The sequence below is a fragment of the Saccoglossus kowalevskii genome, chromosome 16 (assembly GCF_978046115.1).
Source record: "Saccoglossus kowalevskii chromosome 16, keSacKowa6.1, whole genome shotgun sequence".
NCBI classification, from domain to species: domain Eukaryota; kingdom Metazoa; phylum Hemichordata; class Enteropneusta; family Harrimaniidae; genus Saccoglossus; species Saccoglossus kowalevskii.
Window position 1 is genome coordinate 32,288,044 of NC_140656.1, and position 23,347 is coordinate 32,311,390.

Genomic DNA, 23,347 nt, shown 5'->3' on the forward strand with positions numbered 1-23,347 from the left:
TGAAATAAATCGTCATGGACATGTATCCTAACATGTATAATATATGTACCAAGTTTGAATGAAAACTGACAAAGCATGTTCAAAATACAACATTTAAAAAACAACAAGATGGCTGCTAGTCGGCCATCTTTGATCCAATTGTGAAATAAATCGTCATGGACATGTATCCTAACATGTATAATATATGTACCAAGTTTGAATGAAAACTGACAAAGCATGTTCAAAATACAACATTTAAAAAAAAAAACAAGATGGCTGCTAGTCGGCCATTTTGAATCGAATCGCTAAACCACTGCATGTGTCCCACATAAAGTACTAGGCACATGCAAAGAATGAACGAAATCGGTCCAAGAGATTCTGAGATATGTTCCGGACGGACGCACGGACGCACGGACGCACGGACAGAGACCGAATTATAAGTCCCCGTTTTCGGACTTCGTCCGAACGGGGACTAACAAAACATGTGAGATCGACAATTTTCTTTCTGTCAGACAAGGGGAAATAAAATGAGAAAACAAACACTAGAGGACGCTATGTAAAATAAAAGGATTTAAAATATATGGAAGCATCATTTTTACTCGATCTGAACTTCCAAGCTTTGCAGATTGCATTTGTGTTGGTTCCATTGTTAGTAATACCAAAGTATTAACGACGTTCGGTCATTCTTAATAACAACCACCGTATCCCATTTTTCCCAGTAGTTTATGTAAACCGATTGTAAAAATACGCAGTAGCCAATATGTTTACAACTTACAAGTTTATGTACTACTGTTCATATACTGTGGCGTAGATTTATTTTTGTTTGAAAATCGAATAAGGATGTCGTAATATAATAACCGTTTTGTAACTCGTTTAGAATAATGCATTTATAATTTTTTTTATTTTTCTACGTGTGTGATGCAAGTTGCTTTTACATATTTGAACGCAATTCAAAACCAAAGAAACATAACATAAACAAATACCGCAGTTGCCTATCCCCATATTCTTTAGTGTTTTTGGTTAAATACATTTGTGTATTCATATATTAGCAATTAAACAAGATTTTACGTACATTGAGATTGGATGTGAAAAAAGAAAATCCATTTCTCTCTTACCTCTTCTCCCTCTTGTGCTTCTAAATCAATTCCTGGCAATGTATTTTGGTTAGTATTAGAGTAATCTCCTTCACCACATGAACTATAGGCAATAGTTCTAGGGAACTTTTTACCCATCTTAGGACCAAAGATCTCATTAATCAGGGTCTTTGCTTCATTGTAACTAGGAATGGGATATTATAGACGAGATGTGAGGTTATTATATCACTCAGAATGACTACATTCTGACTAAGCATGTAGATTCATGAGACCAGACCATTTCATCCTAGTCATGGTCAGAGCATTTCACTCTAGTCATGGTCAGTCCATTTCACTCTAGTCGTGGATAGACCATTTCCCGCAAGTCATGGTCAGAGCATTTCACTCTAGTCATGGTCAGTCCATTTCACTTTAGTCATGATCAGTCAATTTCACCTTAGTCATGGTCAGAGCATTTCACTCTAGTCTTGGTCAGTTCATTTCATCTTATTCATGATCAGTCCATTTCACCTTAGTCATGATCAGGCCATTTCACCTTAGCCATGGTCAGAGCATTTCACTTAAGTCATGAATAGACGATTTCACTTTAGTCATGGTCAGACCATTTCAACATTGTTGTGGTCAAACCATTCAACCCAAGTCATGGTCAGACCATTTCACCCAAGTCACGGTCAGTCCATTTCACCCAAGTCATGTTCAGACCATTTCACCCTACTCATGGTCAGTCCATTTCACTCAAGTTATGGTAACAACCGTTCAATGCATTGACCATTTGAATATTAATTGATACTCACGCTCGTTTAATTCCTTCATAGCCTTCCTTGATATCTTCTATTGTCCCAGTGAATGACTCGTACGCCAAAACAAATGGTTCAGATATTTTCTGTACAATTGTGAGAGGAGCTAGGAGATCATCAAAGTCACCAATAATTTCATCTATTATCTGTTGCCTTACAGTGGACTGTGAAAACAATACAGTTAAAATCTTGAGCACAAATGTGCGGTGGGGAAAATGAATAATATTATACATCTTTTTTTCATTGTAGCATTTGCATTGCATATAATTCGCATGAATTGACAACAATGTCACATGTTGCATCCCAACGCATCATTGCAGCATTAAATAGTAATAATTTCCTGTATTATGTCGCATAGCAATAAATATTTCATTATAATTATTGTTTATACAAATTATCATAAGATTGCGTTTTACAATTGGATAAATCTTTCCCACAAATGTCATTTTGGGTAAACATTTTTTTTTTCAAAAATGATTAATTAATCCGAATTTACTTTTAAAGAAGGTATGAATATATTGAATACATATCCCATGATGCATTTGAAATCCATAGAGCTGTTTAAAAAATCATAATTAATTCTCACCAAAGACACTCCTGTGAAGTGTTCAAATTGGTTGTCTTCTGCAGAGACACCTTCAGTGATCCAGTCTATAGCATCTTCCAATTTATCTTTGACATTAAGAATATCTTCCCAGATCCCACTAATCTCATCGTCCAGATTGAACCAGTAAGGTCGCTGACCTTCCAAAAAGAAGCAGGCTTCTTCAATCCTATTCTTGGCTTCAAACACTCCAGCAATGGCTGCCTTTATTCTATATTTACAAAACAAAAATTCTCTGTCACACAAAGATAACCAAACCCAAAAAACCCAATTCTCAAAAGCCGATATAATTTTGTTTTTCAATTTTTGTGCAAGGCAATAGATATCACAATTATGGGTCTGATCCAACAACTACAACGGTGATAAACAACACTTATTATTTATTATTATGAGAAGAAATCTGCAGAAAATAATTTTTAGCCTTTTATAAAGTTTCGAAAATTTACTTATATACGGATTTTGCAATATCAGTGATTGCAGTTCGAGGAGATTTAAATAACTTCTTGACTGCCTGAGCTGCAGCCTTGATGGCATCTTCTATCTGCTGTGCAGCCCATGGTAGTATAACTGCTATTCCATCAACAATTGACTGTAAAGAAAAATTCAAGTTTTTATTTCAGAAGTGAAATTATATTATTCCTAATTTGAGATTTGCAAATATTTGTTTATACATTTTGTCTTCCCTGACTATTTCAATGTATATTCTATGTATACACATACAAACATAAAACACAAACTTTGTATTTTAATTGTCACAGACGCCATATTTAATGTTTGACACTAATTGATGCCCCTATGCACCTTATACCATGACATTTTTTGGAAATCTTTTTAGTGTTCTTATAAGGCGCTGTGGATTAATAGGACTGGCACACGAGAAAAATAATTCATTTGATTGGTAATAGCCGTGTTTCACAATCGCGCGTTTCAAGAAAGTCAGATTTAACAGTAGGAAGGTTACCTGAATTCCATTATTACATCTAACAAATGTGGAGAGAATACTTACATTATAGAATTCCATTACATCTGTCTTGATATCATTCATAAGTGTATTTACGCGATCCACTACATTACGAACATCAGACACGAAATCAGGCAGGCCACTATATTCACCAACAACACGAACCAAATTCTTTCCAATCTTCCGCAAGTTCCTCACTCGATTTGGTAGATCTTCAATGGCAGCAACAAAATCATTAAATATTTCATTAATATTCGACTTGGTAACTGTTAGCAGGTTTTGGAAGACTTTAATAGTGCCTTTTACGCTGTTGATTACATTATTGATGATACGGTCAAACTTCTCGACAAGTGCCACAACATCACCATATCCATATTCCTGAGTGTGATAAAAGATATTCTTACAATATGACATTAATTATTACGTTAATAATGTGAAACAATCATGAGTATACTACGGCAATGAATATGAACATCATATTTGTGCAGACTTGGTATTTCCATGCCAACGTTATTATATATCTTTGTTCGTCGTCATACATCTGTTATTGGTCGTTATTTAGAAAGAATGATAACAGTCTCATTCACTAGTAATGGAAGTTCTGCCAGTGCCTGTGCCATCGCTTCATCTGATGTAAACAAACTAACTGCCTGAAAGTTATGTAAATGATCTGATAATGAAAATATTCGTCGTTTTACGGAAACAAATTATCCGTGTTTGCATAAATTGGTTGTCTGAATCGAATGGCTTCATGGATCGCATTAGATACCAATGATACTCGAAATTATCAATATTGCTAATTTCAAACATGTAAAAAGGGAAATACCTGTAAGATGTTCAGAGAATATGAACCGTGTCCTTTAAAACAAAGTTTTGCATTCAATAATTCCACATTAACGCCTAGAATCCCGATATGTGCCCTTGCCCAGGCTCCGTCTTCTACGTATACATCAAGGGTCCCGCTTAACTTTTCTGTGAATAAAACACACTTGCAATAGTAAAGGCAACATACCAATCTATATCCAAATATTCTACAAATACACAAAACGAATAATTCACACCCACAGTACTCCAGACAATGTGGGATATTTTACAAAGTTGCTATGCGATTGTGATAGTACGCACGATACATGTCGACGTTTTCGGAGTGAGAACGTTGCGATTTGAGTCATCGATAAAGCGGCCATATTCCGTTTTGACCGCGACTTCTAGTAACCCCAAACAGTTTGATTCGTGAAACTGTGAAAACAGGATTTTTTTAATTGAAATCCCTGTTATCATGGAGTTCAAAGGTAAGCCATTTTTTTCATGGGAGAAATATTATGAGATCAGAGGTCAAATAAGTATTAGGTGCAAAAATACTGAGGTCAAGCGTTTAATATTATAAGTTCATGTAATTTGTTATAAGACAATTTAAATTTATGAGGTCAAAACTCGGGCAATTTGTCATTAGTAACCAGTATAAACTTACTGAGGTTAAGGGTCAGGAAATTCTTCAAGAGAAATCAGTGTAAAGTTACTGAGGTCAACGGTCAGATAATCTTTCATGAGAAATCAGTGTAGACTTACTGAGGTCAAGGGTCAGGAAATTATTTATTGGAAATCAATGTAAACTTACTGAGGTCAAGGGTCAGGTAATTCTTCATGAGAAATCCTATAGAAGCACCTATCTTCTCGTTTCCGATTGATTTACTCCAATCAATGGATGGTAATTTGAGTTCAAAGTGGAATTCTTTGAAAATGGAACGTCTACTTCTCATCAACGGTTTATTGGATTCATCATATGTGATATCAGTTTGGTTTGTATGTCTGTAAGTTATCAAACAGGTACTTGTTATACGGAACTGTCAACAGTGAAATACGGATCATGACATGAAATATAGGATAAATCTGAATGTCTGTTATTCTAATTGAATCTCAAATAATAATTATAACAGTGTTTAAAATAAAATTACAATATACAAACTGAAAATAATTATTTGTAAGTATGCAAATTAATTGTAATGACTGATTATATTGCTATTATTTTTTTCAATCGTCTTGTAAATCGTTTTCTTTTTTTACTTGTTTGAACTAGGTTTGCCTTTCACAGTGAAATACACAAAAACATTTATCATTATTCGAGCTGAGAATAGTTAGTATGCTAATTAGCTATTTAAAATTTACAAATTTATTACTTTGAAATCAGTATAAGACAATAAACATTTTTCAATCATTTAAAGAAACTAATTGCAGTAAACAGTATACAACGTTAATTAATAATTGGAACGCAACTGAGCTAATTAATAAACCCATATTTTCATAGTCCTGAAACTATTATCCGACGGACGATTCAATCAATTTAAGCTATTTAATTTAATATTAATATCGATTGTGAACAACCGCAGGTGCATTTTTGGCGGTTTTCAACCCACTTGCCAGGATTGTCTTCGGTATGTGGCCTAGTACTGAAAAAACTACATTGGTTATTTTTGAAAACTATCACTTTATTTTTTTTTCCATTTTTGTAATATTTATGTAAACCATTACTATTGATTCCGTTACAATGTGCATTTGTTGCAGGCACCGAAGTCGATTCCATGTGTCCGTTCCGTCGTCGTACGACACGGAGCCTCCGCCTCAAGCATGGGTCGGTCTGTGCAAAATATTAAAATCATTATTATAATTCATTAAGTCTCATCAGTTCACAGTTCTTACACATAAAGACCTACCATAAATACAGTTGCTATGTTTTCAAAACGTGTAACGGTTGAAAATATGTTTATATACTGAGAGCATATTTTTGCTTTCACCGTGCACACGAATATTACCGCGCATTCACGGTGGCCGTATTTCATAGCTGTGTTTCTTAGAGTAGCACAGTGAAAATATGAAAACAAATTAATAGATTGAATTGATCTAATTAATTTGATTTTTAATCTTCGAGTAACATACTGTAAAATGTCAGATCAATCTCTGGATGGGAATAAAATCTTTTACTGTAGACGTAAATATTTGGTTCACGATATAACGAGCGATTTCATTGGACATGGCTCAGGTATTTCAAAACAGTGCGCACTCAAATATACGTTGAGGTTTATAGCATCTGCCAACGAGTAGTGGTGTGGCAATGGCCGAAACAACACACCGCCGGCGAAGAAGGTTTCCTAATTACTATAATAACCATGTTAGATTGGATTGTAGTGATCTATATATGTCTGAAAATATATTACTTAGAGGAAATAGCAGACAAAATCTATTACTGCCTACGTCCCACCGGAACAGGAATATTTATCAAAGTGATAACAGATGCAAAACTCTGGTGTGTATTTAACAATATACAATGTCAATAACCGACTCGACAGTACGTTACGCGTTACGTGAATCCAAAATATAGATCAGTCCTATCACCACCGCAAACATTGGAAACGAAACTAGTTACATACTCCGAATGACATTGGTTACTATGTCATAGAAAAACACTTCGACCAATTTTGTACTAATAGCAGATATTGATAAACGAATGACTAAAACCGCCAGTTTTATATACCCTATTTCACGATCACAGCCTCGTTTCAGTTCCGTTTTCCTAATTTCCCAATTTTCAATCGCGATTATTTCTGATCATAAACGCTTTGTTTTCTGGCCCCACATTATTAGTTAATTACTCGGACTGACATGTTTTGATGCTTACTTTTTACATTGTAAACATAATTATGTTGTCTATTCTTTATTATCGTCACGTTTATGTTATTCCCGTATTCGGTCTGCTCATTGACAATCCTATTTCTAAAATTCTTACCTGACATCGACTTTTCAATGCCACTAGTACTGCCACGATTAGCACATCGCATTCCGGCTTATCGAAACGGCTGACATATTATATTATTGTGTATTTGTGATTGCTTATAACTTATTAGGCTCTAATTATTTCCTGTTCCGGTGTTGCCACAATACATTACATTGAAGGAGTTCAAATGAAGTAGAGATTTATATAACTCACACTGCCACGTAATCCTGCATAAGTTCATCAAACTGTAATCCATGGGGATGTTTATGGTATTCAATAGTAGCAGTGTAACGTACGTGTTCCTCATGGTCATTCATAGCCATGTCCAGCAATGTATTCGCAGCCTACAGGGAAATAGAATTGTCATGATGGAATACAAAATTGTTTAGAATGCAATTAATATAATACAATTAAAATCACAGTCCCGTGATTAACATATCAGACCTTTTATTAGTTTGAAAAAGTGAGTACATATGTGCGATATCTGGTTCCAGACGAAAGACCGAGAAACAAAATTGCCGACAAAATTGAATCAAAACGTAAAATACAGAACATACACCAGTAACATAGTGTATTCAAACATTAAATTTGACATTTTTAATAAATAAAAAGACAGCAATTTAGTAAAAAACGACCCGACTAAAAAACGTTGACATGCGAGGCATTTTCAAATATTGGGCAATAGTCAATAAAGATCAATTGTGTACATTTGTAAATCATGATTGTAGCGATATGACTTCTAGTGTTATAATATATAATTTATAAGACCCACACCTGTTGATGATTGTAGCGACTCACAGAGAGTATACCACTTCTTCTGAGTAATGACGGACTTCCAGTGTTGTTCATATAAGATATATAATATTCGTAAGAACTGTCAAAACCAGCGTTACCAAGAGCATGAATCAGATTTGCTTTGTAATGCAAATGTGCTTGATAGTCTTCTTCTGACATTGTGGATCTTGTATGACGATGGTTGATGGGTCTAAGAAAACATGCATTTATAATAGTTACATATATCTAGCCTAGTATATATATAGCCATGCAGATTCTCGGTCAGATGCTTAAGTTGTTGAATGTCAAAGACACATTTTGACTAACACAAACCCCATGTTTGCAATACTTTTTCAAAATTAATGATTAAGAACTATAGCCAAAACGAAATTATGTTATGTTATTAGATTCAAAATTAACCAACACATTACTGAAAATAGGCAAAATGTTCACCAATATTTTTATTGAAAAATAATGGCGTTCAATTGGCGGCTAAACTTAACAAATTCTAATCCAACCCTATCCAAATTGCCATTTTAAAACAAATAAATAAAAGTACTCGAAAATATTCAGACTTCAAGAAAACAACGATGCCAACAACAAGAACACACATTTGTCTAATTACAGGTAAGGCACAAATCTAAAGTCAGCCTCTCATTTTTACTACTGAAAAAACAACATAATTCATATATCAAGAACATTCCATGCTGCGGTGGGTATTATACAGCACCACCTCCACTCAAATAGGATATGTACAAGACCTGTAAAACAAATTGGATTGAGAGGTTGTACTGATATGCTTTACAATATGGGTAAGTTTAAGAAAAAAGGTCAGACACGGTAAACACTATCGATAACATAAATATAATTAAGACAATCTTTAACTTAAGGATATGATTATAATGACATACCATGGACGCCTAATGTATCTTCAAGATGTTTCACAATCCTATTTGCTCTTTCTGGGTTTGACTGCTGTAATACTTTAGCAACAGATCCTGCAACTAGCAATGCTCTATGCTGTACATTCGACGTGTTCATCGAATCTGGGAACAATGCAAGTATGTGTTAAAATTAGAATGCAGTAATGAGTTTATTTACGCCCAATCGTATCGTGAAACCCCAAGTCCTCTTTAATGGTTGGAAATTGATAACATAGATGGCTTACCTGGAAACACAAATTTATTTCTAAATGCTATAGTCTCTAATAAATTGATGAACTTTGTTGGTGGTGGTACTTTGAGAGCAACAAAATGTACTAAACATCTATAGATTAAATCTGGGTTGGGATTGTCAGATAACAGGATCATCTCAGTTAGCAACAACTGTGAAGTTTCCGTGGCAATGGCACCAAGTGCATCAATCATAATACTCCTGTATTCAAACTCTTTCTCAGATGTGACATCATCAGTGATGTAACGTTCAGCAATAATGGTGAGACTGGTGGCAGAAAGACGAGGTAAAAGATGCACCAAGTTGTTGAAACATGTGCTCTTTTCAACAGATTCTGAAATGCATGGATTGAATATTAACTGTTGCTATATTATCATGAAGACATCAACTCAACACAAATCGTAATGAAGGAGAAAGGATCGGTATAATATTCAGGAAAACACACTGATGGGAAAAGCTTTGTGTTTTTTATAAAGAATTATTGTTTTTAATGACCATGACAGCCAATCACATTTCAACATTGCACATTTACGCATATCCGTCATTTTGCAATGTCAAGCCGTCCTAGTGTCTGACTATTTTATTTGTGATTTTGTAGCGACTTTTGATTACGCTTGACGCAATTCGTTTCGGTGAATCGAGTACTACTTCGTTATACGGTGCCGTTGCGTAAGTTTTACATATTTTGTATGACAGTGAATCTGAATGTATCACCATGACAACAGTGAAAATAATGTCATACTCTGCTTTTGTATAATATAGAGAAAAGCCTAGCGTGTACGCGATGAACGTTGTGAAACTGTGGTACAATTTGTGAAAATGAAAGCAAAATACTTAACATTTATTTATTTTACCGATAATTATGTTCTCCCACACACATGACAGATTTCCTTTTATCTGGTTTTCAATATCTTCGAGAGGAAGTGGAGGCTTATCATACTAAAAACGAAAAAAGAAGACGAGTATTAGCTATTTTACTACCCACCATAAAACTATAGTAATTAAGCATTCTTTCACAAATTTGCATTCTTTGAAAAAAACGAATTTACCGAAATTTCCAGAATTCTCGTAAAAAGTTTACCAAGAATATTATGTACTCAAAAACGACATGTTATTAAAACTAACATTACATTAATAATCTATACTTACGAGAAAGATTTGGATGGAATCACTAATTAGATTATTTGGTGGTGTTACCGTGGCATTAACATCCAACCGTAATGCCCTAGTACTAATATACTGTAAGGTACCGGTAGAGGTACCAGCCATCTCAGGTAGGTCTATGAAAAATAGGTACTATAATTTAATTAAAAGCACATCTCCGATTGTGGTGTACATAGGTTCAAAATACTTTTTTGTTATATTAATCTAACATTATCACCCATTATATGATAGGAAATGTATGTCAAGTGACATTTTTTGACATTGAATGTTCCGAAAGTTCCTTCTGACCTCATGTGCAAATTGTAAGTGCTGTCCACATGTTTTTGGATGTGTAACCAGGCCTGATTGATCATTAGCATAAAGTAAAATACGGGAAATCTCTTTAGAGACACAATGCCAATCCATTGTATGTGACTTGTGCTTCTATTGGGTAACAATGTTAATTTGATGAATGTGTTGAAAATGTAAAACACATTGCTTCATGGGGAAACAATGAATATACTTCATTATAATCATTCATCTGCCATCGAATCTATAGTTTAATTAATATTATATATGCTTAAGTTACGGATAGAAAATATATTAGTAAAAACATATAAATCAACACAAAACATACCGTACTGATGACATTCATTTCCTTCTTTCTTTTTCTTATCACCGGGAACTCCAGCAAACATATCGTATCTAGAAAATAGGAAGAAAACAGAATTTATTATGTTATAAAATTAGATTAATTTATTACAAACAGTGCAGCACAACATATATCTCATACATCAAAATTTGTACCTCTCAAATAATTTACATTTTTCCACTCGTGTTGTTCATCCCAATATATCTCGTAATTAGTAAAATATAATAAAACAATGTTGATTTTGAAACTACAATTAACTCTTAAAAACCGTTAAATATTCATAAAATCAAAACAAGGACAATGTTACCCGTGAGATGATTGTCGTGGGGCTGAAAAGTTCTCTTCAATGTGTATCGAATGAGGAAGCTGCATATCAGAATGGTACAGAATTTCCTGTAAAAAACAGTTATCTATAAATATATTGAGTGATCACTATTGTGGACATTCTATATAAACACTTTCAATATAAAGTATGTGCATGTGTAGACATATCGCTCTTTTACACAAAATGTGAACATTCTGGATAACACCCCAACTATCTGAGTGACAGATTTATAGAGAGCGTGTTTGGCAAGACCCCACTAAAATCGGTTGTACTCATGCCATTGATGGATGGGTGCATCTTCTAATTAACGATCTTGCATCTGTTCCTGTATACCTTTTCATGTGTTGCTTTGGCATTATAAACAACATGTCCATGTTTCTGTCTTCTAAACACAACGCCATCAGTGGTAGGTGTGGCAGTATACGTTGATTCATGTTTACCTATAGACAACAAGTAATGAAAAATGGTTTTATTTCAAGAACCATCCTCAAGTAAAGTCATCACACAATTTGCTTGAAATTGTATTTGTTGCTTTCATCATATACCTGTTGTTGTTGGCATGACTACACTTCCTCATTATTGTTGGCCCAGTGTAGGTAGAAAATAACTTTGTTTATCACCTGACAATTATATAAAATATGCTAATACAGATACTCATTGAACAATACACTGATTCAAATGCAATTTAATGTGAAGCATATACATCTGCACTACTTCCAAGATTAAATCAAAGAAAGCTTAGAAAGAACTCCCATGTGCTGAGAGTATTGGAGACACATTAAATATAATTTGAAATTACTTAGCTGAAAATTAATTATGCAAATCAGAAAATTAACATGAACAGATTTGATTGTAAAACTAATGAGGTCTGCGCAATGTAAAAAAACTCTATGTACCAAGTTTAATTGAAATGTGATTAGAACCAAAAAATATGAATTATTATGCTAATTAGGGAAATAATATGAACAGAGTTTTACCCCAAACTAATTAGGTTTGTACATTGTCCTAGAGCATCTTTGTACTAAGTTTCATTAAAATGGAAATTAGTACTTTAGATATCAGTGTGAAAGCTTAAAATTGGTTAATTATGCAAATTGGGTAATTAATATGTACAGATTTTAACCCACAATTATCCAGGTCTGTCTATTGTCCTACAGCATCCATGTATAAACATTCATTGATATGTGATGATTAGTACCTGAGATATCAGTGGAAAAACCGAAAATTTACTAATCATTATGCAAATTAGGTAATTAGTATCCACGGATTATTACCAAAAACTAATCAAAACCTAGCATTAGTTCAGAGCATCTATGTACCAAGTTTCATCAAAATCCAATGGGTGGTTGTTTAGATATCAGTGGAACAGTCATGGAACCACTAAAAAATAGCTAATTACCATGCAAATTAGGTAATTAATATGCACAGATTTTTACCAAAAACTAATCAAATCTGCGCATATGTTCAGAGCATCTATGTACCAAGTTTCATCAAAATCCAATGAGTGGTTCTTTAGATATCAGTGGAACAGTCATAGAACAGCTAAAAATTAGCTAATTATCATGCAAATTAGGTAATTAACGTGCATGGATTTTTACCGAAACCTAATCAAAACCTAGCATTAGTTCAGAGCATCTATGTACCAAGTTTCATCAAAATCCAATGAGTGGTTGTTTAGATATCAGTGGAACAGTCATGGAACCACTAAAAATAGCTAATTATCATGCAAATTAGGTAATTAATATGCACAGATTATTACCAAAAACTAATCAAAACCTAGCATTAGTTCAGAGCATCTATGTACCAAGTTTCATCAAAATCCAATGAGTGGTTGTTTAGATATCAGTGGAACAGTCATGGAACCACTAAAAAATAGCTAATTATCATGCAAATTAGGTAATTAATATGCACAGATTATTACCAAAAACTAATCAAAACCTAGCATTAGTTCAGAGCATCTATGTACCAAGTTTCATCAAAATCCAATGGGTGGTTGTTTAGATATCAGTGGAACAGTCATGGAACCACTAAAAAATAGCTAATTATCATGCAAATAGGTAATTAATATGCACAGATTTTTACCAAAAACTAATCAAATCTGCGCATATGTTCAGAGCATCTATGTACCAAGTTTCATCAAAATCCAATGAGCGGTTCTTTAGATATCAGTGGAACAGTCATAGAACAGCTAAAAATTAGCTAATTATCATGCAAATTAGGTAATTAACGAGCATGGATTTTTACCAAAACCTAATCAAATCTGCGCATTGGCCCAGAGCATCTATGCACCAAGTTTCATCAAAAACCGATGTATGGTTCTTGAGATAGCAGTGGAACAGTCGGACACACATACACACATACACACACACACACACACACACACACACACACACACACACACACACACACACACACACACACACACACACACACACACACACACACACACACACACAGACACACTAACTGCAAAGACTCCCATTTTGTGCTTCGCACATGGGAGTCAAAAACTAACATGATGGAGATGCCATGTTCAATTTTATTAAAACAGTGAGAACATATCCAAAATTTATTTCTTGTGAATTCATTGTTCAATTTGCCTCTGGAGTTAGACTTGCTTGCAGTCTGTTGCGATTCCGATGAAAAACTCTTGACAAATATAAATTGCGTAAACGAGGAGTGAAGGCGAAAGTCCTGAAACCGCGAAATCCCAACAGGACTTTTGTGTTCACTCCTCGTTTACGCAATTTATATTTATTTTTCAAGAATCTTTCATCGGAAACTGCAAGCAAGTCAACTCTGGAGTCTAATCGTAACAATATGGATAAATGAATTTTAAACTAATCAACTGCTCACGTGCAATTGGAACGCAGCATCTATGCAATAAGTTATTTTAAAGATAAAAATGTATTTGTTACATCATTATGATTGATGGTTTATTGAGTATAACAAGACACTATGACCTCATTCATAGCAAATACCAACTGTTATCAAGTGAAAACATGATCGTCTATTTAATGGTAATTTGTGGAGAGCCATAGTGCAGGTTTCAGAACACGCACTATTTGGTTAGCCAATAAAATACAGTTTTACAGAGCGTTGTTCCTGGCTCTGACCCTGAAACGCATCAAATTTGAAAAACAAATTGTACATGCATTACAGAGATTCGGTTCTAGAATGGCAGAAATGTTTGATTTTGATGACTGTGTAGCACTAAAATGGTCGCTAGTCCACCATCTTGAATTGCATGGGCATATATATGATATGATATGTGATGTGAGTGTGAAGTTTGAATGTATTCGGCCCAGATATGTTTGAGATACATATATGACCAGACGGACGGACGGACGGACGGACGTGACATTATAAGGGACTAATAAAACTGGGATTTATTACTCGTACCTGCAGCGCTTGTACCATGGTTTTTACTGACATAAATACTATTCGATCAATTTATGTTAGTTATGTTAGAAGTCAATTTAAGTAATGTAGTGTCGTCTGGTGCCCATGGCAATCTTCCTACATTAATAGTATTGAAAGTGTTCAACGTGAAATAATTAAATTTCTTAGTTCTAGGTCTAGTTCACAGAATAGCGTGATAACTTACTATACACACGTTTCAGATTAACACTACTGTGAAAGAAAGGTGGTTTTTAGACATTCATTGCGTACAGGTATTGGTTAAAAGATGTTATTCTTCAGTTTGCTGTGTTTTCTTGCATAGTGTGCATGTTTGTTTATTTCTTAGGGATATGTAAGCGGGTAATTATTTCGATATAATCAGGTGTGATCAACAAACATTATATAACCACATTATATTACCAAATTATATAACCTTATTATATAGTATTTTGATACTTAAATCAAGATATATTCTATATTAGAATGAATGTCGTATACCCTATCCTGGTAATACACAGATCCGATTGAGCACAGGCATATGTGCATCAGCCATATCATGTCCTAAGAAACCTCGACTAGTAGTATTGACAGCCAAAACACCAACTCCACCCAAGCGAGTGTGTGGCACACTCATTTAGGGCAGAGATCGAACCGTTGTTGGTGTTCCCATGGTGCAATTTGAACTATTGCGTTTTTGTTATTTTTCAATTTAAAAACGTATTTGGGGTTATGAAACACCCCCATTGTACTGTCTACTTAAACAAACAAAAACATTCAGGTGTGAAATTGTGAAACACACCAGGCATTGTCGAGTAAACGATACAACAGGCACAAACATTAATTATTGTGACATACATTATTACATGTGCTAAACCCAGCTGAACTTTCCTTAACTTAGCGCACCACACCCATATTAAATCATAATGCGAGTGAATACAACATTTGTACTGAAGGCATGTGCTAACTTTACTGAGTATTTCCCACAGTTTTTTTTCTGATATTGGTGACAATGAACACGTTTTTATACAGAAAGTGTTATCACATTGTCCACACACATACTGCACTGCCGACGATCCACCCATACACAATCATATCTTGTCGTCTCACATCTACGGCAAGGAAGTTAATGGGGAAGGAGGTATAGTGAGTCTGGGGGTGGGTCTATGTTGTCACTGAGATATCCCTTATCTGGAAGCAATATCTAGTCATTTCATTTTTGCATTTCGGGCTATTATCTTTCTTATTACGACTAACTGAGCCATGTCACATTATTGTATAGTTAATACATATGAGTATTCTGCAAAATAAAAAATGATCCCTTGTCACTCGACAATTCGCCAGCAATAGTGCAAAATCATCGGTCAAAAGCACAATTTTTTTCTATATGTTCGAAGTTTGTCTTTTTCAAAAGTACACCTTTCAGCTATCATGTACGTAATTTGTAAAAAAAAATATACCTACATTTCAAGACCATCTAAGTACCATCCTTCTCAATTACAAGACAAATTCAGAATATTTACTAGGGTATAACAGGATCGCAACATACACACGCCATAAGTTATAAGTTTACGTTACAATACAAAGCACATACAATAAACTGGTCTTGATGAAATCATACCTTCATGTCCAGTTTCATTGACTTTATAAGCCCAATCTTTACCGGCTTTCAACAATTCATCTGAAGTATGTAGCTTGGAAGTAAACAATCCTACGAACATCTTCTTGAATGTCAACACTTCCATGTTTTCAGTCTCAGGATAGTAAACAGCCGTGACCTCACCATGGTAGGACATGACGAAGGAGAACCTGGAATAGGAGACAATTTTAATTATCTTGTTAGAAGCAATCATCTGGTTCATAGTAAACAACTGTAACGCAATTACCATGGTTACAGTAAACGCCGTGACACCATCGTGGAGAAACATGACAAATGAAAACTTGGAATAGGAGACAATTTTTGTGAAGAGAAATCAATAAACGGTAACCGTTTGGATCAAAGAAAGAGTATGTTGCTAGTAATGACTGACAAAGGATACTGAACGAAAACTGTCTGCTCTCGAAGGTTAGCGGAATGTTGAAAAAATGGAGACAAGTTATTAAGCATTATTATTGGAATAATCAGTAGATTGACAGTAAATGATCGTCATTTAACCGCGGTGGATTATGGCAAATAAGACATGCTAGTTTATTATAATAATGAAAATTAAAGATAAAACAGGATTTTGTTTTTATAGTAAAATTATAAACATTGTGCTTGTTCACTTACCACTTTGTCATGTGCCAGTATCTGGAATGAGGAAGAACTTCACCTAAACAAACAAACAAACATAATTGTGTTACAAAAATCATATCAGTATTGACAAACGCACGTCAGATGGCAAGGTTACTGAACATTACTATGGTTTTGGGATTTATGATTTGTTTAAATAAGTTTTAATACTTTATGATGATTTACGTAATTAATTTTCAATGGTATAAACTACATGCAAACTATACACTGATTTTTTCTCTGTGGCAATAGAATAAAATACATATAAAATGAGCAACATTAAGATGAATGCTATACAGACAATGGAATCGAGTTTACACTCTGTAAACTACTAGTATTCATACCTTCCGGAGTGTCGTGGTCCAAAATCTGCAATATAGAAATGACATGGAGTCTGCAGTGCTGTCCATTTCCGTCATGCTCAATTAAAGAAATTCCAATCTACATACAAATGATAATATATTGTTATTTATTAGAAAAACATAACAGTATTATTGATACAATTATTACACCCATAACTGTGTTGAGTATATGCATTACATATGTATCAGTAAGAATGTGGTACAACTACTGTGTTGAGTATATGCATTACATATGTATCAGTAAGAATGTGGTACAACTACTGTGTTGAGTATATGCATTACATATGTATCAGTAAGAATGTGGTACAACTACTGTGTTGAGTATATGCATTACATATGTATCAGTAAGAATGTGGTACAACTACTGTGTTGAGTATATGCATTACATATGTATCAGTAAGAATGTGGTACAACTACTGTGTTGAGTATATACATTACATATGTATCAGTAAGAATGTGGTACAACTACTGTGTTGAGTATATGCATTACATATGTATCAGTAAGAATGTGGTACAACTACTGTGTTGAGTATATGCATTACATATGTATCAGTAAGAATGTGGTACAACTACTGTGTTGAGTATATGCATTACATATGTATCAGTAAGAATGTGATACAACTATTGTGTTGAGTATATACATTACATATGTATCAGTAAGAATGTGGTACAACTACTGTGTTGAGTATATGCATTACATATGTATCAGTAAGAATGTGGTACAACTACTGTGCTGAGTATATGCATTAAATATGTATCAGTAAGAATGTGGTACAACTCGCCTTTCTCTTACATTGTTTAAGATATTCAAGACATTCATTTTTCACATCAATATTATCAGCGTTATGTTAGAAACACGTCTTCAACAGAATTGCATATAAAACAAAGGGCACATTTGTTGTATTTGGAGCATTGGTTGATTGAATAGACTTTTGGGTAGAATTATTGCTTACTGGGAAATGTGCCTAAATATTATTGATAAATTGGCATTTCGTTCGAACAATACTATGGAACATTATGTTGAATCAAAGCAGCGTTTTTATCGTTTTTTAAAAGCCAGATTTAAAAAGTTTCACGTCACCATATACAGTTTGTTTACTCTATGTAATGAGAATGCCAAAAGAGTTCTAAAAGTGACGTAATAGCCACAATTTGTTAATAAAACTTTTAATCAAACTATCATCATGTCATTTAAATTGACTGCAGTATTATTTACTGTGAATGGATAAATGTTGTGTATTTTCAATCCTTCAAAAGATACACGTTATTATAAATAGATATAATACTTAAAGGGCAGTAGTTGTCGCGTCACGCATGTGCGACAGTTGTGTTGATAAACATTGATTTTCCCACAATCCAATGCGCTCTTCAAATGAAAATCACGAGAATGAGGTTTAACCTGGGTTTACCCTGCATTTGTAATATATCCTTTACTTTCCAATGAATTCTAAAACTGTATGTAGTTGTATCGTCATGGCATGTCGTCACAGCCCACGTGATCTTTTCTTACACAGCCATATTAAATCATATCGTGTGAGTAAATACAACACCACAAAAGAAAGTAATGTGCTGACTTCACGTGCTGACGAATATCACTTGTACAAATGAATCTCATTAAAATATGCACAAGGGCAAAAACGACTTTAAGTTTATGTTTGGACGATTAAACTTTATAAACTTGGTAGAGTTGACAGAGCTGCCTTACCTTATTGACAGTTTTCTGGGTGAGCTTGAACAAATACACGAAGGATTTCAGCTTGGGGAGGGGGCAACATTTTTTTCGAGGGACACCCTTCGGTGCCGCCGCCACTGTACTTGAATATTTTCATCTACACTCATTTGTGCAAACATTTGTATTAGCTGTTTCAGAAGATTTTTTATTTTGATTATCTCTGAAGCAGAAATTGTTTTTTAAATTTGCCGTACACTTTCGGTGCTTCTAAACACAGTCAGAGGGACTGTGTTCTAAACATAGAATTCAGGGTCATCACTGATTGGCTGTTTCCACTATTCAGTGCATCACCATCGAATCTCGCATGCGCAGACTGACTCGTACGTAAGGCCCGCCCACATCCCTCCAGACCGATTGACTAGCCCCTCACTCGAAGATTTTTCACACGGTAATATACGGCATCTGGCCTAGTTAGAGATCACAATTAAAGGTATAGGCAACTGTTAACATACCAAGCGTACAAAGGGTATATACCCAATTACATTAGGGAAAATATAGATAGACGCTGAAGTACATTGGTACTCATGACCATTGTCTGAAACTTCTGGATTGAATAATTACCAAGGACTGCGATACCCAACGACACTTGTATTTACGGGACAGATAACTGCGATTTGTTCTGTGGTGTGATTCGTTTGGTATTAGACGTGATTTGTTCTGATTGGACGGTCGAGGATTCTTTTAAGTATTCCAAAACAAGTTAAGGTTTACTTAAATTGTGGTCACCGTTGTATACTGCCTCTGTCGCGAATTGGGATTGGAAAGTTTCGGCAAAATTGTCGGTGTAAATACACGCAGCTTCACAAAAAGTCATTTTAATTAATTTATTTGAAACGATAAATGTAAATGTCGATTTACAAGTCTACACAGAAGTATATAATCAGTAGTTCCTAAACTAATCAGTTGTGAATTTGTTTTGAATGTAGTTCTCGTCACATTGTTTCATTATATTAAATAATAAAAAAAAAATATTCATAATTGAACAGATCGTGTTTTATTTTTATTTAGTTTAAATATGATGATAAAAATAATAATACTACATGAGCTAAAACACTTCGGAACACCATCTTTTCACGAACCACACTCTGTTAATATCTTGACGAGAAAACAATCTTACCTTTGCATTCGTGTTGAACACCCCAACATTGTCTAGCTGTGTCTTAGCTTCATACTCATAAATATACTCTTCATTCAGCCGCAATCTGATCAGATTTGATTCACATATTGGAAACAGTCCCAAGAAAATCCAAAGTAAAACTTCCGCCAAGCTTCTCGCCATCTTGCGCTGGCAAATTTTGGAGAAGTTATGTTATATAACTAGAGACGATAGCCAATCACGTTGAAGATAAGATAATTGCAACCAATCATCACCCGGTATAATGACGTTTAATTTTATAAACACGAACTTGCAAATTTGGGTAATTTGCGTCACTTCTCACCACTTGTTCATGCAAGCCAACAGGGACTCACATACATGTTGTTTTCCACCACACCCATTCTTTAACGATGTAACCTTTATTGTACGCAATACATTATAAGTGCTCTACGGTGAATACACAGCTACCAAGTGACCAATGTGACCCGTTATAGAACGCAGACTTATTTTGATGTATATTCAGCAACACGTGTCCGATTCACCAGGGACAGAGGCAGGCAACTGACAACGTAATCTGTCACTTGACGATAAATGTTAACACATAAATATAAATTGTAAACACACTGAATACTGTCTGGGGAAGAAAGATATTCCATTAATTAGGAATGCTAGAAAGTGTTCCCATGCGAAGTGAGCTCCATCATGAATGTACTTTGATGTTTACCGAGCAACAAACATACAACCTTATAACGTTTTTGTTTATTGATTGATTCCAAACTGGTTTAGTTAACTAATTATTGTGCTATACACTCAATGATACGAACATCATGTATGAGCTGATCGCTGTTTAAACTTGGTACATACTTACCGTTTTCTGTAATTGAAGGTCTAACATCACTTTGATATCTAATATACAGCAAGATTCATTAATTTAGTGGATACAAAAATACCTGTCTGTATCGCCTATGCTTTCACTGGTTCTTTGGCAATATTCCGCGAGGGATGTCGTTTCAAGGGTGGCGAGTGAAGAGAAACACCGACTCCATGGAAATTTCCATGCCAGTCATTTCAGAGGCCTAACAACACAGGTACGACAGCGGGCAAGCTCTGAGGCAATGATTATCCTTCAGCTTAAATGCGACAAAATGCTAATTAACAAAATAGTTAATGGTAGTAAATGGATACCAATGCAACCTATGAATACACACATGTACACCAGAGATTCTCCAATGGATGGAATCAAACAGCTATCAGGTTACAAATCTCAAAGAATGTGACAAATACATCAGAATTTCATTAAATTTAAAACTTTATTGTTAAAAAAAGACCAGAGCAGATTGTCAACTTTTACTGTTACAATGAAATAATATCTGTATCAGAAAAATCTCGAATCACCATGGAAGCTCAACAAATATGGCTTGATGCACACCAATGTGGCATGCACAGATGCAATATTGTTCGGTTGCAAAACACATTATTACCAAAGATATTAATTGGTAGCCATCTTTGCAGACAAAAAAAAACACTGACTGCATAAGTTCATTTCAGACAAGTTAATATCCAATTGACAGCATGTGCTATGCATTTTAATATTGCACAATAAAATTCCTAATATTTAAAATAAAAAAAAAAAATAAAAAAAAAATAAAAAACAATTTTGCCATTAGAGGTTGGTCCCACAGGTGAGCGAGCGATCAATATTAGTTGAGGACAGCCTCTGCCAGGACATCAAATGAACCAATACAAAATACATCTTGAATGCTGATATTTTGGTTTTCATAGTCCCAATCATATCTTGTCATGAATGTAGAAAGTTATGAATATATTCTAAAAAATAACTTGATATACAATAAAAATTAATATGTTTGGTCGTAAATGTCAATATTGTTCACAAATTAATAACTCTTGAGAACGACTGAAGATTACATAAGAAATGTACAACTTGTGGTACATTTGTCTTCTGTAGAGAACATGTTTTAATTTATTTTCTAAAACAAGTGCTTAAATTTAAAGGTAAGCAAAAAAAGTATTTCAAATCATACCACATCAGCTTAAATTGACGCAACTGGAAACCTGTTGTAAAATATTGATTTTCCTGAAAATCAGACTAACTTGACATTTTTAGGAATATAATAACTACATACAATATGGCAGCTATTATAGATCACACTGCACGTCATCCCCAAGTTCTGTTTGTGTTGGATTCTGAAGTGCACATAGAAAAAGAACTTACTGGCCAGGAGACTACACTGTAGTCTGATAAACCTATGCTGCATTGCCATGTGAAGGCTTCTGACCAGCCAGGAGACTACATTGTAGATTGCTAACCTATGCTACATTGCCGTGTGAAGGCTTCTGACCAGCCAGGAGACTACATTGTAGATTGCTAACCTATGCTACATTGCCATGTGAAGGCTTCTGACCAGCCAGGAGACTAAACTGTAGTTGGCTAACCTATGCTACATTGCCATGTGAAGGCTTCTGACCAGCCAGGAGACTACACTGTAGTTGGCTAACCTATGCTACATTGCCATGTGAAGGCTTCTGACCAGCCAGGAGACTACACTGTAGTTGGCTAACCTATGCTGCATTGCCATGTGAAGGCTTCTGACCAGCCAGGAGACTACACTGTAGTTGGCTAACCTATGCTACATTGCCATGTGAAGGCTTCTGACCAGCCAGGAGACTACACTGTAGTTGGCTAACCTATGCTGCATTGCCATGTGAAGGCTTCTGACCAGCCAGGAGACTACACTGTAGTTGGCTAACCTATGCTACATTACCATGTGAAGGCTTCTGACCAGCCAGGAGACTACACTGTAGTTGGCTAACCTATGCTGCATTGCCATGTGAAGGCTTCTGACCAGCCAGGAGACTACACTGTAGTTGGCTAACCTATGCTACATTACCATGTGAAGGCTTCTGACCAGCCAGGAGACTACACTGTAGTTGGCTAACCTATGCTATATTACCATGTGAAGGCTTCTGACCAGCCAGGAGACTACACTGTAGTTGGCTAACCTATGCTGCATTGCCATGTGAAGGCTTCTGACCAGCCAGGAGACTACACTGTAGTTGGCTAACCTATGCTACATTACCATGTGAAGGCTTCTGACCAGCCAGGAGACTACACTGTAGTTGGCTAACCTATGCTACACTACCATGTGAAGGCTTCTGACCAGCCAGGAGACTACACTGTAGTTGGCTAACCTATG

General features: G+C 35.0%; 1 protein-coding gene across 1 annotated transcript in view; it reads right to left on the bottom strand.

The window, feature by feature from the left end:
• Positions 1-20,315, bottom strand: part of LOC144346426 (uncharacterized) — a 106,423-nt gene extending 86,108 nt beyond the window's left edge. Inside the window, 20 exon segments of the mRNA XM_085490995.1 lie at positions 1,095-1,257; positions 1,868-2,034; positions 2,457-2,685; positions 2,921-3,063; positions 3,481-3,813; positions 4,262-4,407; positions 5,054-5,244; positions 7,418-7,548; positions 7,979-8,189; positions 8,886-9,024; positions 9,147-9,485; positions 10,006-10,090; positions 10,301-10,431; positions 10,932-10,999; positions 11,254-11,339; positions 11,605-11,711; positions 16,292-16,479; positions 16,940-16,982; positions 17,287-17,383; positions 20,154-20,315. Coding sequence (XP_085347121.1) covers positions 1,095-1,257; positions 1,868-2,034; positions 2,457-2,685; positions 2,921-3,063; positions 3,481-3,813; positions 4,262-4,407; positions 5,054-5,244; positions 7,418-7,548; positions 7,979-8,189; positions 8,886-9,024; positions 9,147-9,485; positions 10,006-10,090; positions 10,301-10,431; positions 10,932-10,999; positions 11,254-11,339; positions 11,605-11,711; positions 16,292-16,479; positions 16,940-16,982; positions 17,287-17,383; positions 20,154-20,315 — 3,159 coding nt within the window.
• Positions 20,316-23,347: the final 3,032 nt, after the last annotated feature.